General features: G+C 49.7%; 4 protein-coding genes across 4 annotated transcripts; 3 read left to right on the top strand and 1 right to left on the bottom strand.

Annotated features, from left to right (window-relative positions):
- Positions 1-783: 783 nt before the first annotated feature.
- ASPVEDRAFT_139166 (4-hydroxyphenylpyruvate dioxygenase family protein) lies at positions 784-1987 on the top strand (the record flags this gene model as incomplete). The annotated part of the gene is made up of 2 exons (XM_040807554.1): positions 784-1556; positions 1603-1987. The coding sequence occupies 2 exons, from the start codon at positions 784-786 to the stop codon at positions 1985-1987; spliced, it is 1158 nt and encodes a 385-aa protein (XP_040671671.1).
- Positions 1988-6821: 4834 nt separating this feature from the next.
- ASPVEDRAFT_32250 (uncharacterized protein) lies at positions 6822-7196 on the bottom strand (the record flags this gene model as incomplete). The annotated part of the gene is made up of 1 exon (XM_040810585.1): positions 6822-7196. One exon carries the CDS (start codon positions 7194-7196, stop codon positions 6822-6824), a length of 375 nt encoding a protein of 124 aa, XP_040671670.1.
- A 301-nt stretch (positions 7197-7497) lies between these two features.
- On the top strand, positions 7498-9149 carry ASPVEDRAFT_140023 (uncharacterized protein; the record flags this gene model as incomplete). The annotated part of the gene is made up of 3 exons (XM_040807620.1): positions 7498-7730; positions 7775-8296; positions 8360-9149. The coding sequence occupies 3 exons, from the start codon at positions 7498-7500 to the stop codon at positions 9147-9149; spliced, it is 1545 nt and encodes a 514-aa protein (XP_040671669.1).
- A 626-nt stretch (positions 9150-9775) lies between these two features.
- ASPVEDRAFT_87231 (type I polyketide synthase) lies at positions 9776-19238 on the top strand (the record flags this gene model as incomplete). The annotated part of the gene is made up of 9 exons (XM_040818017.1): positions 9776-9949; positions 10006-10092; positions 10155-10227; positions 10278-11069; positions 11152-15092; positions 15153-16319; positions 16364-16684; positions 16742-18316; positions 18372-19238. 9 exons carry the CDS (start codon positions 9776-9778, stop codon positions 19236-19238), a joined length of 8997 nt encoding a protein of 2998 aa, XP_040671668.1.
- Positions 19239-19383: the final 145 nt, after the last annotated feature.

Raw genomic sequence — 19383 nt, 5'->3', positions numbered from 1 at the left:
CGAGATGCACCGATATTTCAACATTGCATCTGAATGCTGACATCGAGATGCATGAAAGCAAAACCATGAGATTCGAGGTGTGGCTGGATACGCCATTATATGAAGATGCTTAGTTACGTCCTGGTGTGGATGTTGTTGCGCGTGGAATGTAAGCAGGAGAAGCAGGATCAAGATTCAAGAATGAGAACCGGACTGAGTGGGATAAAACAGCATTACCACAGGCAAAAGTACTGTAAGGGGGAGAGAATCGAGAGACGTCGAAGTAAGGGGCCACCAATATCTGACCAGCCAGATAGTGGACCCAATGCTGCAAGTCCAACCGTACCAACCAATGCATAATTCAACGCGTCATCCTTCGAAGAGTGACTGAATCTGGCCCAAGGAAACCGTGTCATGCAGTATATTCAGAATACTGGCGGTGGGAGACAACCACAGGGCTGACAGCGAATGTGCATATTCTCTGCCGGAATCAGGATCTTACATGTAAGCAGCATAACGAGGAGTGTAAGCAGAGCATCACAGCCCACATGGCGACTAGTGGTAAATGCATTGCCATCGGAATCAATACAGGCTCGGACATTGGTGGATTTGACCGACATCTCGGTATGAAGGAGGAAGACCAGTCCTGTAAGAGCAGGTATAAAGCCCGCCAGACAGGCCAGACCTGGACCGGTCTCGACAACCAGGATTGTCTTTTCAGCCTATTCAGTTTACCTATTCGGTAAGAATCATTCCATAATGGGCGACGCAGGAACTCCCCCCAACCGCAGGGTTATTCGCAGCATGAATCCCAACTATATCGGATTCGACTATATCGGCTTGTATGTCGGCAATGCGCGACAAACAGTATCTTATTTCGTCAACCACTACGGCTTCTCCGCCCTGGCATATCGTGGACCCGAGACAGGATCGTACGCGACCACGGCGTATGTCGTCGGCAACGGTACAGCGCGGTTTGTATTCACGGCGCCACTCAGCTCCCCGGACAGCTCGTGGGACGCGCGAGCCAGCGAGGATGAGCGCAAACTGTGCGCAGAGGTCCACGCGCACTTGACGAAGCATGGTGATGGTGTCAAGGACATTTCCTTCCAGGTGGACGACGTTCGCGGTGTCTGGGAGCATGCCGTCGCGAACGGCGCCGAGCCCGTTCGTGAGCCCGAGTTGCTGAAGAGCGACGACGGAGAAGTCTTCGTTGCTTCTATCCAGACGTTTGGCGACACCGTTCATACGTTCGTCAACCGGTCTGCGTACTCGGGGACATTCCTGCCGGGGTTCAAGGCGGTTGAGCGCAGCGACAGTCTGCAGGAGTATCTGCCCAAGATAGACATACTTGAGATCGACCACTGTGTTGGCAACCATCCCTGGGGTGGACTGGAAGGGGCTGTCAACTACTACGAGAAGGCACTCAACTTCCACCGGTTCTGGAATGTTGACGACAAGGAGATGTGCTCTGATTTCTCGGCCATGAACTCGGTGGTGGTGGCGTCGCCGAACGAGGTGATTAAGATGCCGATGAACGAGCCTGCAGAAGGGAAAAAGAAGTCGCAGATTGAAGAGTCAGTACTTCAAGCACATTGTTATATAGAGAGGCTGACCAGGCAGATTCTGCGACTACTACAACGGCGCCGGCTGCCAACACATCGCATTCCGCACCAACAACATCATCGAAGCAGTGGATAGCCTCCAGAAACGCGGAGTCGACTTTCTTTCCGTGCCAGACACTTATTACGCCGATGTGCGCAAGCGCCTGGAGCGCGTGGGCACGCAGGTTGCGGAGGACATCGATACGCTGCAGCGGTACAACATCCTGATCGACTTCGACGAGGGAGGCTATCTGCTGCAGATATTCACCAAGCACGTCGGCGACCGGCCAACAGTGCTCCTGGAAATCATCCAGCGCGAGAACTTTGACGGCTTTGGGGCTGGAAACTTCAAGAGTCTGTTCGAGGCGTTTGAGCGCGAGCAGGCGCTACGGGGGAACCTGTAGTAGATGCAGTTGAGATGGACTATGATAAAGCGAGCTGTAATTGGTGTCCCCGTAAGCCAGCAATCTTGGCTGTAATAACAGAATGATCAATTATGAGTCACGGTGATTCTGTATGATGCTGACGGGTTGCCTAATCCGGAACTGCAGTATATATAGCCCTAACAACTTGTCGAATATCAGAATACCAGACAGAACAGACAGAGCAGCCAGAACAGCCAACAAAGCTCAATGTGCGACGAAATAGACACCACTTACACCACAGCCACCTGCTCAACTGCAGCAATGGACCGATATACCACCAAGGAGGATCTCCTCAAGCTTGCTGTTATCAACCCAGAGCTTGAAGAGATAAGACGCCAAACATGTTTTTTTTTAAAAAAAAAAGATTATCTGATGTGAAGTTAGGTCCTTAAACACACCCCAGCCCTGTTAATAGGTATATCACTGCCTGTTAAGTAGCTGCATAAAACGGTGTTAGTAATTAAGAAGAAAGCATCCGAGTCCTGCCTAATATTTAACATGTAGGAGAGCTTCATGGATATCTCTATATATAATAGATATTAGAGCGAACTGTATATTATTAAACTAGTAAACTTAGACTCTATAAATCTTATAGTTATTCTTATTTTTAGGGGAGTATTTATAATAGATACTAATATCTAATATACTGCCTAGGCTTGTATAGTTATATATCTATATAGTACCACTGTGGTCTAGCTTTTATATTATAGAGTACTAGAGTATAAATTCTTAACTATCCTGAACAATATCTGGAATATAGTAAAGTAGATAACCGAGAATTAGTTAGTACTTGATATAGACCTGACTAAAGGGTTTATTATTAGGGAAGGATTAGCCAGTAAAAATCTCTTAATTATTATAGTATATTAGTCAGTAAAGAAGAGTCTGTTACTACTAATTACTAGAGTACTAGCTAGTATTCTAGTATATACTAGTAAAGAGATTATACCTGAGAAATATAAGGACCTGTAGATTTTTTATTAGTAGAATATAGAAGCCTCTAGAAATTTTTTATAGGACTTAAAAGGCCTTAGATATAAGATTCTTTATAAGTAGGACTTTCTATCTAAAGATTTTTTACTGTTTAATTTAACTGTACTGTTTTCTGCTATCCTATAGATATATATACAGGTTACTGGTCTAGACCCTCTATATAATAATAGTATTATATATGTAAAGGTATTAAGAGATAATAATATTAATATAAAGCTAGATACTTATCCTGGAATACCCTATGGCTATTTTAATCTATAGCCGCGGCTGAGGTAGTCAATAAAGTTACAGGAGAATACTATATAGTATTTTGAATGGCTTCTACATCACGAGGTTTCTAGGGAAAGGGTTGAAGAAGTGGTGGCTACAATTATATATTAGAATGTTTGGCAGTCCCTGTAGCCTTCATTGTACAGCTTGCTATACTTCTGCCAATGGTCCCCGTATCGGTGTCTGACTTATAGATATCACTGAGCTCCCTCGGGGACCTGGATGAGATGCAGTAGGACTAGACTGTCTAAAGACTCACTCTAGTGAATACTGCAGTGTACAAGTCAGAATACGTCAGCTCAAGGGTCACAAGCCATTGCTTGGAAATGCTTAGGAATGTTGGTCTAAACAGCTATATCCACCTTGAGCTTGATAACAATTCGGAGTACAACTTGCGACCCAACAGCCCTATTCTCGCAACAGTTGTCATACTCGTATCCTTAAGAGCAGAGTGACACTGACTGTGCTTGGCTTCTGTCTTAAAAGATTAGGGAGAGAGTGCAGGAAGGACATTCACAGTCAATGTGTTCTTTCACACCAACTGCCACATCTGACTCTTCTATGGCTATGCAGTCTCATGAATGGCTGGATTATAATAATTCACTAAGGGCACTGGGTGTAATATACATAATGCTGCCTTGGTCCCTTTGATATATGCACTGGCCAAGCTCTCATATAACCAACTTGCTCTTGGCCAGAGGAGATTCCTTTATTAAAAAGACTTGTCCCTTCTTTTTCTTGTATCAGAGGATGTGACTTTAGCGCGGAGTCACTTAAATATATTGATAGGGCATCGACTGCATTGTCCAGCACATAAAGCCGTTTGTCTGCTGGCTGTTCCTTTAAATTGACTGGACTAAATTTCTATATCAGTCGACACCATGAATCCCCCAAAGGGTAGTGTACCAAGTTTTGAACACCCTCTTCTAGAGATGGCTTCTATCCGGTCGTACTTTGAGCCTTTTGGTCCAGGGAGTGCTGGCTGTAATAGCTCTGGATCCAGCAAGAGACTAACTTGAATTCTGATGCTCTACAGTTCGTAAAGCATGCTTCTAACCCTAAAACACTTCGCTAATTAGTATACCAGGACATGGTCAGTCAGGCTAATTCTTTTACCATAAGATAACACGCCTAGTAGAAGCTTTATATAAAATCACTCTTAAGAGAGACGCGAGATACTGTTTAGAGTATATTAAGCTCTTCTATATTAATAGTTCTCTATTAACTAGCCAGGGTCTAGAGTCAGATATATAGACTTAGAAATAGAGTAACTTCAAGACTAAAATATATATCTAAAGACTTAATATCTTAATTAATAAAATTATAGATATTCTTAAAAAACATAGTCCCTTTAACAGGGTTATTAGATTCTTAACTGGTGCTATTATTATAGCTATAGTAATATCTCTACTAGAAGATAATTAGAGACCAAGACTGGATATAATATAGGTAAGTTGAATTCTAATCTACTACTAGGAATATTTTTAATAAGAAATAATATATAGCTATAATATTCTCCTTTCTAGTTTATAGTCTATTTTAGTAGCTTCATACTACAGTACCCTGATTATAGATTATTCTACTATCCCCGGATTAAAATACCAGTAATATACTTTATAGCTAAATATAATATAATAATACTAGAGACCCTTACTCAACAACTCACCACCACCTGCTTGTAGAGGAAAGTTTAAAAGTTCAAGAGAACCTACTATATCCCCTGGTAGTATAAAAAAGTTATAAACATCAGTAACTTTATCTTGCGACATCTGGGCTGGCCAGAGGACAAGACGGGTTATATTACTTGTAGTAGTGATGGGCGACGAGGATGCTGATCGGAGTTTTATATGCATGGTGTTGTCCCGACTTCTTTTTTCTTTCCTTATTCTTGTTCATTTTGCCGGTAGTCAACGTCTGTATACAGACAGAAGAGAGATAGCTGCTAGCTTGGTATTGGAATATTGTTGGATTGACAATGAAGTAGTATATCCAAAGTGTGTTCACCGTAGATGTAGAAGATATGTACTCCCCTAATAAGTGTATCAAAGTTCAACTTCTCCTTATCACAGCAATCTTACAAGGCCATCCACCACATCGCCGTGGCCAGGGTACAGACAGGGAAGACAACGGCCTCAAAAATGCCCATTAGGATGCCGTCAGTGACATACTTCCTGAAATTCGAAATATCAGCTTACTGACAAACCCGGTTGCACAGCAGCCATTTCCCCAATGTTCTGGGTGAGAGTGACTTGGAGAGCTGGAAACCAGGCATTGAATGGCCATGCGAGGCTACTGTCGTGATGCCCCGTAGTGCTTGATGCTGGGGATTCTTACTAGTATAGGACTGCCATTCTCGGTAAGCTGGTTTCATGGTATTCCTTTCAAGTGTTTAGTCATGGATAATATTGGCTATTAGTACAAGGAGCAAGAAGACTATAGTTTCAAGTAAATAGTATCAGAGAGCTCCTGGCTTTCACCACTATACCAGACTAACCCAGACTTGGGCTTAGAGTCCTTCTACTTCTACTTAGACTGAGATTACCCCCTATTTTCTAATAGTATTTAAATAAATTCTCTAAAGATAGGTATTATCTTAAACCTATAGCCTGAATTATTAGAGAGAATAACCAGCGACAAGCCTATTCCAGGTATAAAGTTAATAATATAATCTAAGTTATTAGTATTAGTAATCTAGTAGAGATAAGTATTAATTAGTAATTAGTCTATAAGCTTCAGGAAAACTTCCTTTAGTAATTATTAAATATACTATTTATTATTGCCTGGGAGAAACTATAATTCAGCTACTATAGAAAATAGTAAAAACAGCCCGTCCTTTAATAACAAGTAATTAGTATATATACCATTTATATAGTAGAACTTGAGCTTGTTAGTTTCCCTATCTAGTTTAAAGAAAAATACAAGATTATAGATATTAGTAATAGAGATATTTTATAGCTTATAAGCTTCCTTAGGCGCGAGCTGGAGATATATAATACCTTAATAATAGCTTATTATTTACTTTCTAATATTAGGAATAAGATTAGAGATATTAGCACCAAGAGCCAAGATAGTCTTGTCTATAAGATAAACTTAGCCTCCACGAGTTCTGGCCCTGTCACAGACAGTGCCAGTTCAAGCTAATATATATAGTAGAGACTCGACATTACCATTAGTAAGTCTAGTATAAAACTTAACACCTAAAGATACACAGGCTTTATAAAGAGCCTCTAATATATTCGTAGAATAACTATAGCCTGCAAGCTTATTATAGTAACCAGACCAGCCATCAACTAGACTACTAAATACAGGAATAATCTGCTTAACCTTAGCTTAACCATTAATCTTCTGAACCTGTCCATAGAAAGCAGGGTGCTGTTAGATAGATATAAAGTACTTATTAATCACTTATTTTATCTCGAGCGTTGCAGCATTAGATATGATGTTAAGGAAGCCCATCTAGTAATAATAGGGGGTATACAGCAGATCACTCTGCCATTTACGAATTGCTTCCTGTAATAATCAGATACGGTATATTACATAGAATCATATATTAAGAACAAACCAGGGCCAGATTAGTGTAGAAAGGGTCAGCATACTCGGCACGAATCACCTTGTTGAGATCGTTGGCAGCAGAAAAGCAACTGGGAACTTGGCTATCCTTATTAAGGACAGTAATATTTGAATATCCATAAGAGGCCAGGTGGTGGGCCGTCAAGACACCAAAGCAGCCTGCTCCGAGAATAAGTATGGAGGGAGACATTGAGTCATTTACTCGGTGGATCCTAGCACTCATGCTGCAAGATAAAGAGTTGGGGGCTGCAGCAGACATATTTAACTCTGAAGATGACGAGTACGAGTTGGAGACTGCATGAATCATGCACGCTGACTGCTCGCTCCGACCTGCTGTTCGGGCATAGAAGGGCATTGCGTGCCAGATGGGAACCAGACCCTCAAACCCTAAGTGAATACGCAACATAGTAAGCATCCCTGTCTATTTGTCGAAGATGCCCTGATGTAGGAATGTGACACTCGTTGCTACTTAGTATAAGGATATAACCATCTCCCATCTCAGTATTTACCATGTTATGGCTATTGGCCGAATCATCGTAAGCCAATCGTTCCCCAACAGGATTAATCATGCGCTGCTAGCAATGAGTGACTCATGGCCTTCTTTTATTCCACGTCAATCCCACAATATTTCACATTATCCATTTCCTTCGCCCACAATGTCTCTATCCACGACGGTTCTGGAGTCTGCCCCCCCACGAAGCAATTTCCCCATCAGGCCTCTCCATGTCCAGGACGAGGTCGAGGAGGATCGCAGGCCAAAGCACGCACCCCTAGTGATTTTCTGCATCTCGTGCATCACCTTCATAAGCTGCTACCTGGGCGGCCTGGTGACTGTCTCTGTGCCTCAGATCTCCAAGGACCTGCAGCTGGACCCGGGCATGGAACTATGGTACTCATCCTTAGCCCCCATGGCTGCTTAGGCTAACTGTACAGGCCCGTGTCCATGTATGCATTGGCTACCGGCTGCACGCTCCTCATCTTTGGCGCCGTCTCCGATGCAGTCGGCAGTAGGCCCGTCTTCCTGCTAGGCTGTTTCTTCCAGAGCGTCTTCTGCATGGCCTGTGGCCTCGCTGCCAGTGGCACCCAGCTGATCGTGTTCCGAGTCATCTCCGGCCTGGCAACCGCCATGTGTCTCCCAACTGCGGTGAGCATCATATCTGAGAACTTCTCGGCCGGTAGGCTGCGCAACCTCGCCTTCTCATTTATGGGAGGCGGCCAGCCCATCGGGTTTGGACTGGGAATTCTCATGGGAGGTGTCTGCGCTGACACGATCGGCTGGCGCTGGGGCTTCCATAGCGCCGCGATCGCCAACACAGTCGCCTTTCTTCTGTCGTGGTGGCAGCTGCCACAGGGCAGGCAAACCGGCATCAGGTGGAATCACCTCTTGTTTGGCATCGACTGGCTCGGTGCCATTGTGGTCAGCACGGCCCTGGCCCTCCTTTCTCTGGCACTGGCGTCTGTTCCCTCTGTTCCCTCGGCCTGCTATATACAACCTTCGCACTAGCTGACCGTCTCCAGAATTATAACTGGCGACATCGAAAACGCCCGCAAACCCTCTACAGTCGCCTATTTCAGCGTCTCGGGCGTTCTCTTCGTCTGCTTCGTGCTCTGGCAGGAGTACCAAGAACGGCACAATAAACCAACACTGATCCGTAACTCGCTCTGGAAGAACGCCTCCTTCACCTCCATCTGCATCAATGTCTTCCTCATCTGGGGTGCCTTCAATGGATTTGAACAGATAATCAACTTCTTCTTCCAGAACATACAAGAACTGTCTGTCATCCAGACTGCGATCCGCTTTATTCCCACTCCTGTCACAGGCCTCCTCAGCGCTCTTGTCACTGGAATGGTCCTGCATCGCGTCCGTGCCGATGGAATCATAAACATTACGACTGCCATTTCCACCGTTTCTTCGCTTATCATGGCCCTCGTACACCCATCCTGGAGCTACTGGCGCTGCGCCTTCATTGCCATCTGCCTCAACTCTATTGCTGCAGACTCTCTCTTCACCGTGTCCAACATCCTCATTGCCGATATGTTCCCGCCCGAGACACAGGGCCTGGCGGGGGGCGTCTTCAACACAATATCGCAAATTGGCAAGAGTTTCGGGCTGACCTTTGTCGAGTTGATCGCCAATGTTGTCAGCGATAACAAGGCCAGCGACTTGGAGAGACACCAGCCAGATGGGCTGATGGTGGGTTACCGGGCGTCGTTCTGGTTCTTGTTCGCGGCGAATATTATAAGCCTGGCAGTTGGGGCCATTGGGCTGCGAAAGGTCGGCAATATCGGGAAGAAGAAGTCTCAGTAGAGTTTAGTATACAAGAGGAAATAGTGCTGCTATATTATCAAGTACTGGCCGCTCGTCCACTTGTGCAGGGCCCAGACCAAAGTCCTGGGAAATGAATGAACTATTATTTAGAGCCATGATTGTCTTATCGGCCTGAACACTCCCTGCAGATCAACCGAACATTGCTCAAATCAGACCCTATGTAGGTGGGTACGACAGGGCTTAAGATTTGATAGACAGTCACTGCATCAACACAGCCTCCACAGGTCACAAACTCATGAAGCCACTGCTACATCGGCATTTGTTAATGTGGCGGTTGAGCCCTTGCAGTTGATGCATGACCCTGGCCGAGAAATCAAGGGGCTGGGATCACCGCAGAGACTGCAATGCAAGGGACCGAACCAAAGGGTTCATATTAACCTCTGTGACTGTCATTATCCTCGCTGAGAGTGCCCACTGGACAGGATCTGCAGCTGCGGTGGACAACAAAAGACCACGTCGCCAGCCGAATTGCGCGGGGTAAACCCATATGAAATGCGTATTTCCTAGTTCCAGACCTACTGCATTCAACCTTCAATTCTTCAGCAGACTGATACCAACGCCGTGGTTTGCAAGTGTCAAGAACCACACACGGTCGCCCATCCACCATGAAGGAGCCGATCGCCATCGTGGGCATGGCCTGCCGGTTCCCTGGAGACGTCACAGACACAAACAAGCTTTGGGAGCTCATGATGGAAGCTCGGAGCGTCCATTCGGAGGTACCTGCAGCTCGGTTCGATCAGAATGCTTTCTACCACCCGGAGAGTAAGAACAATGGGACGGTGAGAACCATGCTCATCTCTAATGTCCGCAGGAGTTTCTCTGACGCGTGTTGCAGTTCTATGCTAAAGAGGGCCATTTTCTTGCCGAAGATATATCCCGGTTCGATGCTGCATTTTTTAATATCAGTCCGGCCGAAGCAAAGGTGGAGTTGCTGCGTGTCCCCGTTCAAGTCGTGCGATGCTGACCAGATACTTCGGTACCTAGGGGATGGACCCCCAGTTGCGGATTCTTCTGGAAGTCTCTTACGAGGCCTTTGAAAACGGTATGCTCACCGGATGTATGTACATACATTCATGGAGGCGGAAAGCTAATCATGGACGTTAATAGCCGGGTATACCCTGGATCGATTAAGGGGAAGCGACACGTCTGTATACACAGCCCATTACAACAGGGACTACGAGAAGATGCTCCTCCGAGACCCCGAAAACCTCCAGTTCTATGCAGCCCTCGGAAATGGCGAAGCAATGTTTTCCAATAGTTTATCATATTTCTTTGACTTGAAGGGGCCCTCCTTTACTTTGGACACTGGGTGCAGTGGCAGCATGATTGCGCTGCACAATGCCTGCGCCAGTATCTGGGCTGGCGAAAGCCAGCAGTCTGTTGTGGCGGCCACAAATCTGATCCTAGATCCAGTAACGATGGTTGGGCCCAGCTTCATGCAGTTCTACTCGGACGATGGCCGCAGCTACTCCTCTGATTCACGAGCTTGTGGCTATGGGAGAGGAGAAGGAGCGGCGTGCTTGATATTGAAGCCGCTCTCAGATGCCTTGAGAGACGGCGACAATATAAGGTCCATTGTCCGAAGCTGCGTCGCAAACCAAGATGGGCGCACGCCAGGCATCACAATGCCAGATTTCGACGCGCAAAAGGCCCTTATTCAGAAAGCATATGCCGCGGCCGGAGTCGACCCGAGAGACACGGTGTATGTTGAAGCCCATGGCTCTGGGACTGCAGCGGGCGATCGGATCGAGAGCATGGCCCTGGGAGAGACTCTGGGGTCTCAACGCCCTCGGTTTGATCCTCTTGTGATGGGCTCTGTGAAAACGAATATCGGTCACCTCGAGAACGCCAGCGGCGTTGCTGCACTCGTCAAGGCCGTACTCGTCATTGAAAACGGCTGTATCCCCCCCCAGCATGAATTTTGAAAGGCCGAGTCCCAACATCGACTTCAACCGATGGAACCTGACGGTGGCCACCGAAGCGCAGCCTCTGAAATACACCGAGTCCCGGCAGGTTTCGGTGAGCAGCTTTGGCTACGGAGGCACAAACTGCCATATTATCCTGGACAAAGCTCCACCAGTTGCACCTCAAAGAAGCCCTAAAACCCCAAGCGAATCGCCGTGTTACCTATTCCCTTTGTCTGCACGATCAAAAACCTCCAGCAGCCTCATGGTTGCTCAGCTCCAAAAATATGTCGATAGAAAAGGCCATTCGTCCGAGTGCGATTTCCTGAGCTCGCTGGCCCATACCCTCTGCCACGGAAGATCGCGATTCCAATGGAGAGGGGCGATTGTCGCAGAGAGCATATCTGAGTTACAAGGCTGCTCTACGAGCAGTCTGCCTTTCAGTCACTCTTCAACAGCATCTCGCCTAGGCTTCGTCTTTACAAGGCAGGGATCACAATGGTATGGAATGGGCAAAGAACTGCTCCAAACAAGCACGGTGTTTAGAGAATCTATCCTCGCTGCTGAGCGTCACCTTGTTCGTCTCGGGGCACAATGGAAACTGACGGAGGAGCTGCTCAATACCCCCGAGATGTCTTCATTAGACAAGGCACAAGTCGCACAGCCAGCGTGCACAGCGATCCAGCTGGGTCTCGTCAATCTCCTGGCCGCTTGGCACATCGAACCCTACGCTGTTGTCGGACATTCTAGCGGCGAAATTGCGGCCGCTTATGCTTGCAGCGCGATTTCGTTTAGTGATGCTTTGCATATCGCATACTCTCGAGGAGTATGTACTGCAGGGCTCGCGGGAGACAGAGGGATACGCGGTGCGATGCTGGCCGCAGGTCTCAGCCGGACAGCAGCAGAAGGATACCTCAAGCAGGTTGACCAGCGATACGGGTCGGCGAAGGTTGCTTGCGTCAACAGCCCCCAGTCAGTTACTCTGTCGGGGGACGAAAACGCCATCGTGCAGCTAAACAAGCTCCTTCAATGCGACGAGGTGTTTGTCCGACGGTTACCGGTTGATGTTGCATACCACTCCCACCATATGGCTCGAGTCGCTCACGACTATCGGAATACCCTGCAAAGCATTGGCCGACCAGACACCTCTGCGTCTGCCTTGATGTTCTCCACCGTTGAGGGTCGTCGGGTTGATGCAGGATCTCTGGATGCGGACTACTGGGTGAAGAACTTGGTATCGCCCGTGCTGTTTTCTCAGGCATTCAAACAGTTCTGTGGCGCACTCTCAAACGGCACAGACCAGAGTATGATCATTGAGATCGGCCCTCACGCCGGCTTGAAAGGGCCAATCAGGCAAAACCTGGCGGCGCTGCAGCCTGCGTACACGAGCTTTGCTTATAGTTCTGCGTTGTCCAGAAACAGGTCAGCCAGGAAGACAACTCTTGAACTAGCAGGTGAGCTCTTTGCCCACGGCTTTGACCTTGATCTCGATATGGTCAACTTCGACCGGTCCCCAACCAGACTGACAGCCGTCGCCGATTTACCACCATATCCCTGGGACCACTCCGTGTCATATTGGCATGAGAGCCGCCTAAGCCGTAACTACAGAAGCCGGCGTGATCCTCCACATGATCTGCTCGGGGTCGTGGCCCCTGACTCGAGCATCCTGGAGCCTCGGTGGAGGAAGTATATCCGGCTGGCTGAAATGCCTTGGCTGGCGGGCCATAGAGTCCAGGGCCGCATAATATTTCCAGGAGCCGGTTACCTTTGCATGGCATTCGAAGCTGGGGCATGGCTTTCCGCGCAGACTGGACTCAAGATCGATGGCATTGCGTCGATCAAGCTTTCGAACATTTCATACATCCAGCCGCTCATTGTTCCGGAGTCTGACGACGCGGTAGAAACAATCTTTACCATACGGCCATCTGGAGCCTATCGAGGCAGGGACCTGGCTCATCGTCACGAATTCTTGGTTTATTCATGTCCAGACGGCACCAATGTTGTGGACCACTGCCGTGGCTTTCTCGCTATATCGCCGAAAGGGTCGAATTCGGGGCCTCCGCCCTCGAGTTGGGAGATCGAAGAACGGGATAGTATGTTGTCTGACATTCAGGTCAGCAAGCTGTATGACGACCTGAGGAGTCAGGGAATCGATTACTCTGGATGCTTTGCCGGTCTCTCCACGGTCCGTGCCGGGCTTGGGTCATCTCAAACTGCGGTTGATGCCTCGAAGGCACAACAGTATCCGATCAGCCGGCGAGGAATAGAATGCCCCCATCCGGCCACGCTGGATGCTTGTCTCCAGAGTGCATTCCCTGCGATCATGGCGGATCCTACCTGGGGAGGCCCATTCCTCCTGTCCTCGGTGGGGGAGATCACCCTATGGTCTCCGTCCTCAAGCGCGCAACCAACTACGCAACAAACATATAACGTGAATTGTCGGGCATCAACAAGCGCGCAGGCCTCCTCCCACAGCAGCTGCTTTGCTATATCTCCAAGCAACCAGGATGTACAGAGCATCTCGATTTCGTCCCTCATCTTCACTAAAATACAGGCGAGAGTCCAGTCGACGTCCTCGCAGACTGGCACCACTTGCCAGAAAATCGTCAAGTATGTGGACCCTCTGTTCCTCAGCACCCCCGAGATTGAGGATATCTGCTATGCTACAACAGACGACGCCTCGGTTACTGGCCAACTCTCACGATATGCTCGCGCCTGTCGCATCCTGGCCAAAGCTTCTCTGGAGCAGCTCCACGAAAGGGATGTGGCGAAACTAGAACCTTACCAGGTCGAGTACATGGGGTGGCTACGCAAAATAGCAGCTCAGAGAATTTGCAAAGAGTCTGAAGACCAAGACAATGTCACCCAATTGCTCGAAACTGTGGAAAAGGATGGATGTGTGGGCAAGATGATTTGCCGGATTGGCAAACGCCTTCCACAGATTCTGAAGGGAGAACAGCAGGCGATTTCGTTGATGACAGAAGGCGGTTTGCTGCATACACTCTACAGTGAAGATAAAGGAATCCAGCGATGTGCGATACAAGCAGGGCAGTATGCTGGCCTCCTGGGCCTGAAGAAACCGAATATTCGCGTTTTGGAAATCGGTGCTGGAACCGGGGCCGCCACATTGCCCATTCTTGAAGCCCTCACCACCGCGAAGAAAAGCCTTTTCCACCATTACGATTTCACTGATATCTCTGGCGGCTTCTTCCCAAAAGCGACGGAGAAGTTTGCCCAGTGGAGACAGCGCCTGGCCTTCCAAACCCTCAATATCGAGAAGCATCCTGGGGACCAGGGGTTTGAGCTCGGAATGTACGACCTGGTCATCGCTGCCAACGTCCTTCATGCGACATCTAACATCGATCGCACGATGAGACACGTGCGGAGCCTCCTGCGGCCAGGCGGCAGTCTTTTGCTGATTGAAAGTACTCAACCCACAGCTTATCGGTCATTCATCTTCGGCACACTCCCTGGCTGGTGGCTGGGATCGCTGGAGCGACAAAGAGACCACCGTCAAGACCACCCGCTCTTGACGGTGGATGAATGGGATTCACTATTAATGGATACCGGATTTGAAGGAGTGCAGGCATGCACACACGCTTACAAGACACCGGGTGAGCATATAGACAGCTTCATGGTCTCCCACGCTCTGCCGGACGAGCAAGATCCGCCTCTCTTGGTACTTTCCGAACAACAGTTGCACGGGATTAAGGGAGACTTGGGACTGGAATTGGCCGAGAAGATGGCACACGCTCTCTCAATTCCGACAGGCTCCATTGTCCAGCTGGGCGATCCCCGAGTCCATGGCAGGACGTGCATCTGCCTGGCGGGCCTGGAAGAGCAGATCCTGGCTGCATGCAGCGAGGCGGATTTCACTGGCATTCAGAACACCTTCAAGCGTGCAAAGGAGATCTTCTGGGTCACGCAAGGTGCCATGGATAGCTGCACCCACCCGGCGTCCGCCCTGGCTGTGGGTTTACTGCGTGTTCTCCGGCGCGAGAACCAAGGAGTGCGTGCTGTGAGTGTCGACCTCGACCCTGGACCTGGCCACCGGACTCTCCACGAACTGGCCGCCTAGCTCCGGCACTTCATCAGCCGTCAGCACTTCTCACCGGAGAACAATGAATGGCTCGAGCGTGATGGCCGGTGGCTTGTGCCTCGCATCATCGAGGACGACGCCACGACCAATGTCCTGTGCGGCGACACTGCATCCTCTGTCACTCTGCGAAACCAGTCATTCAAAGAGGCGAACCGTTCATTGCGTCTCGTTGCCAGTCCTTTCAGAACAATCCAAGACATGCACTTTGCGGAGAACACTTCTTTCAATTGTCCCCTCGCTGATGACGAGGTTGAAATCGTCGTCAAGGCCACCGGGGTCAATTTCCGTGACCCGCTCATTGTGCTTGGGGCCATGGATGCACCACTAGTAGGAGAAAGTAGCGGGTTCGTTGTCGATATTGGAGCCCTGTGTCGATCTCGTTTCCAGCGCGGTGACCGAGTATACACCTGTTATGTCGCTGCACATGCAAACAGAGTCAGAGCTCAAGGGTCCTTCACGCATTTGCTTCCTGAGGCCCTCTCCTTTGAGGAAGCTGCCGCGATACCCATCATTTATGGGACGGCGTACCACTCCCTGGTCGAGGTTGCCCGTCTGAAGCCAGGGGAGTCTGTGCTGGTTCATGGAGGTGCCGGTGGTGTCGGGGGCGCTGCAATCACTCTGGCCCAGCACATTGGAGCCGTGGTCTTCACAACAGTCGGAACAGAAGCAAAGAGGCAGCATCTGATTGACCGTTATGGGATTCCTGCCAGCCATATATTCTCCAGCCGGAATACCGAGTTTGTCCATGGGATTCACAGGGTCACCAAGAATGCAGGCGTGGATGTAGTCTTGAATTCCTTGACAGGCCCATTGCTCCAGGCCTCGATGGATGTCCTCGCCACGTTCGGTCGCTTCGTGGAGTTGGGCAAGATAGACGCCCTCTCTCATGCACGATTGGACATGTCAGTCTTCAATCGGCACGTCTCAATCACGTCCGTGGACTTGGTTGCCCTCAGGGACCGCAAGCCCCAGGAGGCCGCCGCACTGCACTCGCGAGTGCGCAAACTGGTCCAGGCGGGTGTTTTCGTCCCTCCTCCTATAGCCGTATACCCCGTTTCCCAAATAGAGGACACCTTCCGACAGATCCAAGCCGGCAAGCATATGGGCAAGTTGGTTCTCTCGTTTAGCAATGACTCGGTGGTCAAGGTACGGCCCTCTCTAGTTATAAGTGAATTGCTGACCCCAAGCAGGTTGCACCACCTGTATCACGACATAGACATCTGAAGGCGAATGCAAGCTACCTGCTCATTGGAGGTAAGGGTGGCCTGGGCCGTGAAATATGTCGCTGGATGGCCAACAATGGAGCAAAGCATCTCGTCGTTCTTTCTCCGTCAGGCGCCACAAAGCCGGCGATTCAAAGGCTCATTAACGACCTCGCCGCTGTTGGCACCGAGCTTCGTGCAATTGCCTGTGACGTTGGAAACACGGAGCAGCTTCACTCTGCGCTGTCTGATTGCCAGAATGAACTCCCTCCTATACAAGGCGTCGTCTACGCCGCGGTTTCTCTGAGAGTAAGATCCTTAGCCCGCCGGCTCAGCTGTAGTCTGATGTAGTCTGACATGATATAGGACATGGCCTTTGAACGTATGACGCGGCAGGACTATCTGCATGTCTTGGGCTCCAAAATGACGGGCCTTCAGCTGCTCCATGTAGCGCTTCAGCAGCAGCCACTGGACTTCTTCGTGATCCTCTCCTCTTATACTGGCTTGGTTGGAAACCCTGGACAGTCCAACTATGCAGCAGCTTCCACATACCAAGATGCCTTCGCTCGCTGGAGAACGGCCCAAGGATTCCCAACTAGGTCCATTGATCTCGGTATCATTCAGGACGCCGGATATGTGTTCGAGAATCCAGCATCGACAGAACATCTCCGCAAGTCGGGGATCAAGGCTGTCCCGCTAGATACCCTTCTAGCTCTATTCGAGCATTGCGTGTATTCTCCTCCTCGAGATTCCTCTTCAAGCCAGATTGCCATCGGTTGGAGCCCTGAGATGGCAGAAAATATCGACAATTCGCTGTTCTCGCAGCTGATATCTTCCAAGGCAGGCTCGCCCGACAACAGTGGCTTGCAGGGTAGTCCTGATCAGTTGCTGGAAGCGGCACTACATTCCACTAGACCACGGAACGAGGTGGTATCTCGACTTGTGACTACCATCTGCCAGTATGTTTCCAGAGTGCTGGGAGTCCCCATCGAAGACGTGGATCCGCTCCAGTCCATGTCCCGCCATGGTGGGGATTCCCTGGTGCTGGCTGAATTCAGGAACTGGCTTCAGAAAGGCGTCGGTGCTCCTATGCTAATGAACAAAGACCTGGGACAGCTTCCTCTCCGAGAACTGGCAGAGATGGCCGTGGACTGCGTCAGGGAGCAACCGACGAAAGCTATTACGCGCCAAATATCGCCGGCCAGCAACATGGATATATCTCTCCAGAGTGAGCGTTTGGTCAAGCAAGCTCCGTCTGCCGCGCTGCCTCCTTTGCCCCTGCCAACGCTTGAGGAAACCGTTCAGCGCTATCTTCAGACTGTTCGTCCGCTTGTCTCAGCCTCGGAGTTTGCAGCGACCTCCCAGAAAGCAAAGGATTTCCTGCATCCCACCGGTCCGGCCTGGAGGTTACAGAGGAAGCTCCAAGACAAGAAGGATAACCCGAAGATCCCTAACTGGCTTGATGGAATCTACGCAGAAGTGCGTTATTTGCGTGACCGGCGACCACTCGTCCCATTCAGCAGCTACTTCGGCAGCCACAAGATCCACGGCTTGGATTCATCAGATCAGGGCTCGCCTGCAGTGCGCGCTGCTATCATTTCCTGGTCAGCGTTTCGGTTCAAAACGCAGTATGAACATGGCGATGTGCCTTGCGATACTATCAACGATCAACCCATCTGCATGGACAGCTACCGATGGCTCTTCAACGTGTGCCGAGTGCCTGGTCTCAAGGAGGATGTTCCCGCCAAGTGGCCGTCTCAGGGGGTTTTGATCGCAATGAGAAACGGGCATATGTACAAGATCCCCCTTTCAGTGGACGGAAAGCCTGCCACGATCGAGCAGCTCGCCGGGGCATTCAACCAAGTCATCCGAATGGCCGACTCAAAACGCGTCTCTCGCGTTGGTGTCTTGACTAACGGCGATCGTGATGTCTGGAGCAGGGTAAGTCACTCATTGCTACTCGACCTTTGCGCATGATACTGACGGGATTGCATAGAATCGGGATACCTTGCGCGGGCTCAGCGACAATAATGCATCCTCTCTCCAGGATATCGAGAGCGCTGACTTCGTCGTCTGTCTGGACCGAGCCAGGCCGCAGACAGCGGATGAGCGTGTGTCCCATCTCTGGACCGCCACCGAGTCAAACCGCTGGCACGACAAGCCAATGCAGTTCATTGTCTTCGACAACGGCGTCTCTGGTTCTATTCTCGAACACTCCAAAGTGGACGGCATCGCCACTCGACATCTACATACTCATGTCATTCACGCAATCCAAGACCCCCCGCGCCGTCAGCCGGATGTAGCATCGAGCTTTCCGGATCCAACACCTGTCCTGATCTGTACCAACGAGGAGCTCGACGCACAGATGGAAACGATTCCCAAAGCGCTGCGCACCCGGCTCCAGAACCTCCGAGTCAAGGTTCTGGATCTTGATCAGTTCGGCACGCAGCTTAGCCGCTACCACCGCCTCAAGCCTAACGCCTTTGCCAATATGGTTGTCCAGCTGGCCTTCTATAAACTATACAATAAAGCCGTACCAACTGTTGAGCCGGTCACCATGAGCACTTACTTTCAGGGTAGCCTCGATTTCTGCCGGGTTGTAACCGACGAGGTGGTCGCCTTCTGTCAAGCCATGGAGCAGCACCCCCGCGATCCGGAGAAATGCCAGTCGTTGTTCCAAGGCGCAGTGAGGAAGCATGTCAGCCAGGTTGCTGCCGCTGTAAAGGGAGAAGGAATTGATATGCATTTCCTGGCACTGAAGGATGTGGCCCGTGAGTGTCAGGAGGTCCCCAGCCTCTTCGCAGATTCAGTGTTTGAGTATAGCCGCAGTGGCATGATCAGCATGGCGACCTTGCCCGCGTAGGTCTGTGAGATTGGAACGCATCCTATCAAGCAGGATGGATGGCGTGTTGCCTTTATATTGCAGGAGACAAGGTAAGTCTTGCGTCTCTTGGGGTTCTGATATTATAAGCCGCAAACTAATTCAATTATCAGCGCCCGATTTGTCG

The sequence above is a fragment of the Aspergillus versicolor genome (genome assembly GCF_001890125.1).
Source record: "Aspergillus versicolor CBS 583.65 unplaced genomic scaffold ASPVEscaffold_10, whole genome shotgun sequence".
In the NCBI taxonomy this organism is placed as follows: domain Eukaryota; kingdom Fungi; phylum Ascomycota; class Eurotiomycetes; order Eurotiales; family Aspergillaceae; genus Aspergillus; species Aspergillus versicolor.
This window is presented reverse-complemented; position numbering and strand designations above follow the sequence as displayed.